This window comes from Agelaius tricolor, unplaced genomic scaffold (genome assembly GCF_023055355.1).
Source record: "Agelaius tricolor isolate 1412-34295 unplaced genomic scaffold, bAgeTri1.0.p SCAF_11, whole genome shotgun sequence".
NCBI lineage: Eukaryota > Metazoa > Chordata > Aves > Passeriformes > Icteridae > Agelaius > Agelaius tricolor.
Genome location: NW_027269271.1, coordinates 2124087 through 2135178, shown reverse-complemented (window position 1 = coordinate 2135178; position 11092 = coordinate 2124087). Strand labels below are relative to the sequence as shown.

Genomic DNA, 11092 nt, shown 5'->3' with positions numbered 1-11092 from the left:
ACACCAACAAGGACAGCCCAGGGGATCCATGTGGTGCTTTAGCTCTCAAAACAGCTCCTCAGGGATTCAGAGCAGGGCGTTCCGGGCTAATCCCTGCGTCCCTCAGGGAACCTGAGGATTACTGCTCTACATCTGCTCCCAGGGCTGGGCCCCACCTTGTCCAGGCAGTGGAAATGCTGACAGCCACTCTCAGCTCTTTAATCGGTTTGGGACAAACAGCAATGGGCTCTGTCCCCCGTGGGGCAGCACCTTGTGGCATTCACATTCTCTGAAAAATCCCTTTGCTCACGGTTTTCCTCCTGGGAAGCTGAGAAGCCTCAGAGAAAAGGAAAACAATTCTTACCTCAATTGTTTCTCCTGTGTTGTGCTCATGTGGAATGTGTTTGGGGATTGTTTACCCACAGGTGATTGTTCCATTGGATTCTGGTGTGAGTTGTTTTCACTCTTTGGCCAATCAGGGCCAAGCTGTGTTAGACTCTGGAAAGTGTCACATGTTTTCATTGTTATCTTTTTAGCATTCAGCAAGTACCTTTTTTATATTCTTTAATGTAATATAGTATTACAAAGTAATAAATTAGCCTTCTGAGAACATGCAGCCAGATTCATCATTCCTGCCTGCCATGGGGACCCCCGCCAATACAATTGCACCTCTTAAGTGACTCCCTCCCTCACAGCCCTGATGGCTTCTCTTGACCTTTGGCTGGGGCAGGAATGCCCCTCAGACTTTGTCTGGCAGCAGCTTCAGAGCTGCAATGCAGCTTCCCTGGTGGAGTGGTCTTGGTTTGTTAATTTGAGATTCTGTTAATTTTGAGATTTCTTGGTTAACGTACTAAAGAGCATGGTGGGTTCAGTGTTGGTTAATTATTAATGTGTTTATTTTTTGTTGTGAGATAGGATTAGGAGAAAGGTAAAGTAGGTTTCAAACTTTAAAAGGGTATAAAGAAAAATGTATTAATAGTAATTAAAAGAAAGAGTAATAAGAATTAGAATAAAACCCAACTAGAGCAAGGCTCAGTGAGCTCCCTGGAGAAGGGCCTCAACATAACTTCCCTGGCTTGGGCTCAGCTGGAACAGGCCTTATTACTTGTTCCTAAGTCAGGAAAAAAAAAAAAAAAAGAAGAAATTCTTGAGTTTCTCTCATCTTTACATGTGTTTTTCACAGAAACATGTCTAGTTTTATAGTAGCTAAAGGTTTTATATCACTTCTTTAGGTGTCGCTCATACAAAACCATAACCCTTGGTTATCTCAGTTAACCATACAAAATGTAGATAAGTTTTATATCACTTCTTTAAATGCCTCCCATAGAAAACCATAACCCCTTGTCATGCCAGGGGCTGGCAAAGGGTGACCCCAGCAGTGTGTGGCCACCCCTGGTACCTCCCCAGCAGCAGCCATGGCAGTGTTTGGCTGCAGCCCAGGGTGGGATGGAGGTGCCAGGGCAGCAGTCAGAGCTGTGCTTTCAGCTGTAATAACTGCAATATCTCAGACCTGTGATAACTCTTTCAATTTTCCAGCAGGAAGGGCTGCAAAAACCTGGGGTTTGTGCTGTTAGTTGTGCACCAAGATCTCCTGCTCGTTCCTCTTCCTGCTCTTCTCTCCCTCCTGCACTTGCCTGCCGGAGCTGGGGCGCTGGTCCTTCCTCCTGCCTGTCAGACTGGGGATGCTGGTTTGGGATCAGCCCTGGCCGGGCCAGTCCCGGGCAGTCAGCCCCATCTGCTGGCTGCTAGGGAAATACGGGAAGCTCCAAGGGAAATTTAGAGTGGATTTTAGGAAAAAGTTTTTTGTTGAAAGAGTGATAAATACTGGAATGCTCTGCCCTGGCAGGTGGTGGAGTCACCATCCCTGGGTGTGTTTAAAAAAGGATTGGTTGTGGCACTCAGAGCCCTGGTTTAATTGAGGTGGTGTTAGGGCACGGGTCAGGCTTGATGATCTTAAAGGTCTCTTCCAACCCAGTGATTCTGTGATTCTCCAGTAATGGACAGCCTTGCTTTTAGTCAGTCTTCTCCCCAACCCTCACATTCTTCTGTTGAAGCCACAAGTCATAGGGCTGACCCAAATAATTTAAATTATTCACATTTACAAATAGGGAGTGTTAAATTGAAAACATTTTATTTTAAAATGTTACAAATAGGACAATACATATCAGGTTAAATGAGAGATTTTTAATTTATAATCATAACTTAAATATAAATTAAAGGAGTCTCATTTGAAGACTTTTAACAGCTAAAAAAATCGTATTTTCAATACATAAACATACAAATCTCAGTCTTCCATTTCATTCATAAACATTATGCAGTCACGCAATCCTTACAAACACTTCCAATTTAGTTTCAAATAAATTCTGATCAACAGCCACAGACCTACTCAAGAACAAGTATTTTACAATACATGTACAGTTAAGAGCACAGAAATATCCACAATAAAAACTGCTCAAATAAATACATATGTATATACACATATTACAGTACAGAATCCCACAGGGATGAGATAATTTCAGATCTACCTGCTGTGTTCAGAAACCAGAGTACCCTGTGTAAACACCATGGTTTCTAGTGCTGTTATATTTTTTTTTTTAAAAAGGCATCTAAGTTTTCTGGGATATGCAGCAGAAACCCAAATAATTGCCCATATCACTGCAGGCATATCTATTGACTGGGACATCTGAAAATAAACTGGCTTCCACAACCTAGATCAATAGTTTCAAAGCTGTTCAGTGAATATTTTTCCATCCTGATTCTTCTGTTTCTGCAAGCATAACCCCTGTGAGTCCAGAGGAGACACTGCAGCAGTGTAGTAAGTGATGTGAATTAATGCATGTCTTCACCTCACCTTGGTACCTTTGAGTGGAGCAGAGGAGGAACCAGCCTCCTCTTTGGGCAGCACTGCTCTGCTTACTCACCACCTGCACAGGAGATGGCAAGCTCCCAGTTCAGGATAAGCACATGGCTGAATGGAGGCAGGATTTGGCCTCAAGGCCAGAGTTCTCTGTTTGTCTTCAATGGAAATACCAGACAGCTTGAGTTCAAGATTTCTGAATCACACACAAGGTCAATCATCTTGTCAGCAAAAGGTAAAAACATCTGGACAGTTGCTGATTTGCAGGCAGTTTCATTCTCCAGAAATCTGAGATGTAAGTGAAGGTGGCTGCAATTCCTGTGGAGAGAACAAAATTCCTCCATAAATCAGAAAACTGGCAGAGATTTGTATTTGCTCTCATCTCAGAGGAATTTTGTATGCAGCAGGTAGCAGAACTGCACAAAAGTGTTCCTAATACCATTTGCAGCTGGACAGAATGCTAAGCACAATCATCCTTCAGGAGCTGAACAACCATTTCTGCAGCAATAAATCCATCAGGCTTGTTAGGAACTGCCATGCAATGCCAAGATGCACATTAGGTGTCCCAAAGCACATATTGCTGTGTCAGCAACTGTACAGCAATTAGCAGCTCTGATTGATTGCTTGTGTGATTAAAAGGAAGAGAATTTGTGAGTGAAACCATCACATGTGCTTACCTGAAGCACCTGAGTTAGACATTCTCGCCAGCAATTTGGAAGCTACCTTCACTGGCTGTTTCCTGCCAGTTCCTATAAAACAAAAAGTGAAAAGTACTTTAGTGACAACAGGTGCTTATCAAATGGGTTTTAGCAAAGTGATGGCAGTGGTTTTTTCATGTTGCTTTTTGAGACACAACTTACCTGAAAGGAATAAACTTCTTTGCTGCAAGAAGAATAAGAAAAGATATTAGTATTTCAAGACAAAAGCCCTCATTCTTGTTGTCTAAATATTTGGGGTTTACTATTTTTTTTCCTTTTTCAGATGTCCATCCAAAAGCCAAACATGGCATACATGGAGGGTTCTTGAAAATAATTTTGGAATTATATCTAAGTATGTGAATTACTACTTTTTCAACAAGCAAGGCATAGGGCTTTGGAGGTTTGGGGTTGATTTTTTTTCCTCCTTTCAGGGACTTTTCAGGAAGATAAATGAAGCAGAGCAGGTGCTGACCTTTTCTCCGGAAGCGCCTTGCGAGCCAAAGGAGGAATGATGCTGTGGACAGCAGAGAGGCAGAAGTGGCTGCTATGCCCACAGAGATGTAGCTGGCTTGGTCAGAGGCTGAAAGGATGAAAAGATTTCAGTGAGATCAAGGTGGGTCTTTGAAGCCCTCTCTCCTTCTTCCCTTTCCTCGTGCTCTTCAAGAGGAACCACAAGTGCAGCTTGTAACACTCAAGTTTTCTCTTGCTGAAACAGGATAGTTCCTGTACACAAGGTAAAAAGCTGAATACTAAAAATTATCCCATCCATTGCCAAAGTAATGGCAAAGGCAAGAAGCTCCCTACACCAGGGTCTGTCTCCAACCTCCAGTCTTGCATAGCAATTTGTGCTCCTCTTATTTTTCATGTTGCAGTTGATATTTTAACTCCCTGTGCACTATCTTCCTCTTTGAGCAATCCTGCTGAGATCAATGAAATTCTAAAGGATCTAAATTCTGCTCAAGCAAATGAAAGTGGGATTGAGCTTTTAGGACCTCAAGAAAAAGCATTCCAGGCAGGCCAGGGGTGCTCCAGCTGAGGGCAGTGACAGAGCTCTTACTGCCTTGAATGAGAAGACAAGGCTGAGCTTCTGTCCTTTGAAATTGCAGCCTCTGAGAGAAAAGCTCTGTGAGGTCTTTTGGCTGAGGAGTCCATCCAAGAAACTATCACACCAAATCAAAAAACCTATAAAATTTTCCACTGAGAACCAGACTTAAGAGTGCAGATTTCCCCACAAGGTTCTGCTTGTCTAGAAAAGCTTTTGTTTCTATTCACATGGAGAAAAAGCTCATGGTGAGAAATATTTTGTTTAAAAACCAAACAGAAAGAAGTGAAATCTGGTTGCAGGGGGTTTTTTATATATAAGAAATCAGTATTTTCCACCAAGATCTCTTAGGATTTTTCCCCTCTTCCATTTTCAAGCATGAGTGATTCTGTTGGGCTTTTGAATTAATGGACTTCTCTACATGTTCTAGCTCTCAGGTTGCTATTACCACCACTACCACCCTTGCAAACCTCATCTGACTACAAACACAGTGCCACCTCCCTGTGGCTGCTCACAGGCAATGTACCTTCACACGTGGGCAGGCTGGCACTCCAGTTTCCTGAGGGGCTGCACTCAAGAACACGAGAGCCATTGAGACTCCATCCTTCCAGGCAGCTGAAGTGGCAGGAGGTGTTGTAGGTGAACATCCCAGCCCCGTGGGAGCAATCCATGGAGCCTTTCTCAGGAGAGCTCAGTGGGTCACACTGTATGACTGAAACACAAAGAGATATGGTTATTCCTGCTGTAGAGCAGTGAGGTATGCAAGAAAAAAAAACAAAAAATCAAGAGGTTCCAAGCAAACAAATAGTGAAATTTCTATATAGTTTCCTGTGGTTTGCTTGCACATAAATTTTTTGCAAAAGAACACAACTGGAACAACTAAGGGCTTTCTTGTCTTTGACCCAATTGTTTGCACTAGTAGATGTACACTTATTTTCAAATTCATTTGACTTTGGAATGGGAGCTGCTCAGAGCCATGAGCAGGCATTCCAAGGCACAGCTGAAAACATGGCAACACAGAACTGAGTTTGGAGCCAGGGTCCTACAGGAATAGGGATTCCTGCGTGTTCCCCAGTGAGCAGAAAGCTGCAATTCCCAACAGCCTTACCTTTGCATTTGGGCACCGGCTGTGACCACTGGCCCTGAGCCGTGCACTCCGTGCTGGGTGATCCCTGCAGGACAAATCCCTCGGGGCACTGGAAATGGCAGCGGGAGCCAGGGGTGAGCTCTGCAGCAGCGCGGTCACAGCTGACGGAGCCTTCTGCTGGCCACGGCACAGCCTCACAGAGCACAGCTGCAGCACAGGGAGCACACAGCCACCATCAGCACAGCGCTCCGGGACAGCAGCAGCCAGCGCTGGCAGCCCCCGCGGCTCAGCTGAGCAGCGAGAAGGAAATTAGGAAATTAATTAGGAAATTACCTGCACACTCTGGCTGCTGCCTGTCCCAGGCCCCTGAAGAGCCACACTGCAGGGTGGCTGCTCCTCTCAGGGTAAATCCTTCCTCACAGCTGAACTCACAGGTGGTTCCCCAGGTGAGCTGCTCTGAGGGATGGGAGCAGTTCACAGCCCCGTGGGCAGGCATTGCCAGGGCAGGACAGGTCACAGCTGAAAGGCACAAGAGACAGCACAGAGCTTAGCTTGGGGTAGGTCAGGATAAACAAACACTCTTCTGGAGCTGGCAAGAGACATGCCCTGCCTGGAGCTGTCCTACAGAGCCATCATACCTCCCTTCAGACCTAGCAGTGTCTGAAGCAGGTTGCACAGTGCAGCCAGAACCCTTAAATCTGCACCCAAAGCACACAGGTCATCCTGGGAATGGCTACAGATTATTCTCCACCCTGGACTGCATAAACTGACACTTGCTCCTATTTGGGCTTTAGGCAATCAAGATTCCTGCCTGAACACTCCACTGTTAAAGTGTGGTATTGGGATCTGCTTAGGAAAAGGGCTGGGGATGAATGCCACGCCTGGATTACATCTGATTGAGAGTGGAAATTACCTGCACACTCTGGCTGCTGCCTGTCCCAGGCCCCTGAAGAGCCACACTGCAGGGTGGCTGCTCCTCTCAGGGTAAATCCTTCCTCACAGCTGAACTCACAGGTGGTTCCCCAGGTGAGCTGCTCTGAGGGATGGGAGCAGTTCACAGTCCCATGGGCAGGCATTGCCAGGGCAGGACAGGTCACAGCTGAAAGGCACAAGAGACAGAGCTTAGCTTGCAACAAACCATTTTAAGTCTTTTTCTTTTTTGAATCTTAGCAACACATCCACTAAACAGGAGCAGGTTTAGAAAAGCTACTACTATGGCATGCTACTATGCCACCATCCTACAAAGCAGACAGAAGGGGAAATATTTTAAAATGGGAAACTAGCTCTTCAGGCAAGACTGTTAATTCATCTGCAGCTCATGACAGCAACTATTTAAAATCCAAAATTTCCCTATTTTTATTGTTGCTGTGTGACCTTTGATGCTTTAATTGTAACTGGCCTGTTGAGAGCTGTCTCACAGCTAGGTCATCTCAATTCCCTGTTTCCACCTAAGAGTTGGAAAATTCTTTCCCTGCAAGGAACAAGGCCAGAACATTCATCCTACTCATCTCACCTCCTCGGGAACAGAGACCTGTGTGCTGAAATACAATAGCACCTACATCACATAATGTGTTACAAAGGATTTGGCCAAATTTCCATTTTTACCTCCTGCCTGAGGTGTAGAGGGCCATGTGCAATGCAGCAAGCTCACCTTTGCATGCTGCAAGGGGGGCAGACCAGAGCCCAGCAGAGGTACAGTGGACAGACTCCAGTGCAGTCAGCTCATAGCCCTCCTCACACTGAACTTTGCAGGATGAGTTGTAGCTGAAGTCCCCCAATGGATGCTGGCACTCAAGACTCCCATGATCAGGTTTCTCTAGTGGATCACAACTCTCAACTTCAAAGAAGCACAAGAAGATAAAGAAGATACACAGTCAGTCTCTTTGGCTGAGCAAGGAAACCAAGAAGGCAAACTGAGCACTAGGTAGCATGAGTTGGTCAAGAAGCACGATGAAATAATCTTACCAAACTCGCATTCAGGCCCATAGAAGCCAGGGTTGCAATGGCAGGTGTGGTTGTTGATGGTCTCTATGCATTCTCCATTGCCACTGCAGAGGGACGGGTTGCAAGAAGCTGGAAAAAAAAAATAAAGCAAATTATGAAAGAATCAACAACAGCCACTAAGAAAACGTGGCTAGCACTTTGTTTGTCTTTCTGACACTAAACAAGCCCTTGGTATAGCAAAAGAAAATCAGAAGGTTTGGTATTTAGGATTGTCCTGTCATTTCACAGAGGCATTTCTGAAATGCACACCTTTTACAGACTAGCTCACAGTAAAAGGATTCTGGTGGCTGGAAACTCCAAGACCGCTTGTTCTGAGGTAAATATTAAATGAAGTTAAACAACTCATGCCAGCCACCACCTCAGCTCCCCAGATCACACTGGAGTGACTTTTATCAGGCCATACCTGTGTAGCACAAGGCAACCTTCTTCTTCTCACACTGCTCATCATTCCATTTGCCATCATCCTTCCCTCTTTTGATGTAGATCTCAACGCAGTCCTCGTTGTTCCCTTTGCCATTTGGCTCCCCTGAAGCCCAGTTTCTTGCTTCTTCTGTCAGCTCTTTGTTAGTTCCAGTCCAGGTCCACACCCCATTAATTTTTCTGATTCCAATCCAGTAGTAACCCGGATTGAAGGGTAAGAAGGTATTGAGATGCTTGATTTCCTCCTGGTTCTGGATGGCAACCAGGTTAGTGTACTTCTTTCTGCACCACAGCTCTGCTTCCCTGTAGGTCATGTTTGTGTCTGAATAATGGTATGTCCACCCATTCACCCCCTGCAGCACTGTAAGTCCTAGAATGAGAAAATATCCAAAAGTTGGTGCCTGACTTCTCCCCTCCTCTCTCTCTAGAAGAGGACATTTAAGCTCTATAAACACTGCAAATGCATAAAAACTAGTGGTAATTATTTTATAAACAACCACCTGGCAAGATTCAAACCAGGCAAGTCAGCTTCAAGTACAGGACTTCAGCCTGTGAAACTACATCTGATCACACAAAGCTTTGAGACTTATAGGAGCCAATTATGGCTTTGACAGGCAAGCAGGGAAAACGTGCCATTGCATCCAGAGGTTCTTCTGTGTGAACACAGCCTCAGGTTAATTAGGGCAGGTTCAAAAATTCTCTTTGATGCTGAGCTCAAAGAGAACAGTCACATTAATATTGCCATCCCACTGGTTTTCTACACAGAGAAATACACACTTACCATAGGTTAGAAGAGATAGGAACTGCAAGCAAATCATGTTTCTGAGAGTTTTCTCTATCTTTCAAGCAGATGGCTATGAGAAATCAAAGGAACACATTTGTAAAAAACAAATTAGTCAAAAATCCATATAAAGTACTTGTCATGCAATTTTTGCTATGTAGGATTTCCACAAATTATTCATTTAAAAATTGTTTTTAATATCAAGATACTTTAAAATGTAAGCGGCTTCTAAGGAAGATGGACACAGATTTCCAGCTGTCCAGTTCTCCTTTAGCTGGGCAGTGAAGCAGAATAGCAGTGTCCATTTCTACTCACAGTTTGTAGCTGCAGTGTCCAGGTGACAGAATTCCTCTGCGCTGCTTCCCAGAGACTGTGGCTAAGTGGATGAAGTCAGCCTTGAAAATCAAGTTCAGCTCCAAGTGTCTGGACTCTGAAATGCTCTGCCTTTTATTCCCTCAACTAGCCTGCCCTCCACGAGACGGGAAACTCCGCATGGAAAACAATTTCTTGGAAAATCCCAGGATCCGGCCCTCCCACACGTCAGGACGGATGTTACCCCTGGCCAGAGAGACACACTGTGGTGACAGAGTGCCAAGTGCCACATGACCAACTTTTACTGACAGAAACACACAATTCCAGGATATCAAGGAGGAGGAGGAGGAGGACAATTAGATGGAATTAAATGCATGAATAAGCAGATTGCAATTTTTCACTTGGCATAATGTTTTGCAGTGAGGAGGCATCAGTTCTTCCGGTATCTCTGTAGGAAAGGCACCAACACTCAAAGCTGGAGCAAAAATGGGAACTGCAGCAAAGGACAAGCCCTTCCTATGGATCTCAGCTGTGCAGAGCTCTCATTTCTGGTCAGGTTTGTCAGCTCCAGGATTGCTGGAACTCCTCACAATACAGGTTCATCAGACACTTGTGGCAGTCAGGCTTGAAACGTGGACCTTGCTCTGAAGAGTCCCTTGGACCATATTCTTCAATGTCCTGATCTCGATAGAGTTACAGCACCTGAACAGGTGCATAGAATATTTCAGTGGACAAGGCAATACACTAGGAACTCATGCACATTTATTGTGTATACTTTGATTAATTATACTGCTGCATAAAGCTCCACTGTCATGGATGGGATTTAATGAGGCTGAACATGCAAAGGACTCAACAAGCGCTGGCAGCAATAGGAGGCCACAGGGTAGCACCCACTTCACATCTGTAAAGCATTGTTTGAGTTTATACAGTACATTTTGGAGCTCTAATTTTGGAGCCTCAGCCTGTTCTTACAGAATAAAAATCAGTGGCTTCTGGATTCCAAGCTAACATCAACTGGTATCGCCCAATTTTTTCAAAAAAAAAAAAGAAAGAACTGTCAAGTAGCCAAAAATCTCTGCCCATCAAAGAAATTATCTCAGAAAAGAGCATGGCATAAAGAGTATATTCTAAAACAGCCTCAGTTATTAACAACTCAGGAGAGTTGACTAGAAATTGCAACAAAGTCTTAGAAAGCAAGGCGGTTACTGAAGAGAGTGAGGATTAAAAACAACAACAACAACCAAATATTTGTAGGCAGATGAACACTTTCTAGCAGGTGAGAACTAGAAACACAAATCAAGAAGCTCTGGAAAGCTGAGATCAGCTTTTGGCTGGCCTGGGCAAGCCTTGCTTAGAAGCACCAGAAGTCCTGAGGCTTCCAGGCAGCATCAGATCAGGGCTGCTGTTTATTTAGCCTCAAACTGGAAATGAAAACTTTTCCTGTTTGCCAGCCCTTCTCTGTTAGGAGGCTTTATTGCCTGAAGGACACAGACAGAAGCTGGTATTTTAATGCACTTATACAGCACATTGTGCAGCAGGGCCTAATTTCAACATTATTCTACTACAAACTAATGTCAATCAATCTTGATAGGGCAGGGTTTGGAGGGGTTTTTTTTGTTTTCTAAAACATTGATCAGCTGTTACAACTGTATGCACAGAAAATTTATAGACAACTTCAGGAGAGTTTTTATGCTCCCAGGCACCAAAAGGCAGAAAGTGCTACACCTTTTCCTGGAGATTCCCTTTCCAAGCCATTTAATGAGCTTCCTACTGGTAAGCACTCACCCTTGTCATGGCAGAAACTGTGAAGAAAGTTCTGAGGAAACTTCATCAGAGTTCGTTTGCCAGTGGAATCTCCGGAGGAAGGAAGGGTTTATTTCATAGTTTACAGTAGTCTTCCTCTGCAGGGGCT

General features: G+C 44.4%; 1 protein-coding gene across 1 annotated transcript; it reads right to left on the bottom strand.

Moving 5' to 3' along the window:
* Positions 1 to 2211: 2211 nt before the first annotated feature.
* Positions 2212 to 9273, bottom strand: SELE (selectin E). The gene is given in 13 exon segments (XM_071435609.1): positions 2212 to 3154; positions 3514 to 3585; positions 3697 to 3718; positions 4007 to 4114; positions 5103 to 5288; positions 5685 to 5870; positions 5997 to 6380; positions 6574 to 6762; positions 7315 to 7500; positions 7629 to 7736; positions 8071 to 8457; positions 8869 to 8941; positions 9184 to 9273. Coding segments are annotated over 11 exon segments (1851 nt in total). The 5' UTR covers positions 8906 to 8941; positions 9184 to 9273; the 3' UTR covers positions 2212 to 3154; positions 3514 to 3527.
* Positions 9274 to 11092: the final 1819 nt, after the last annotated feature.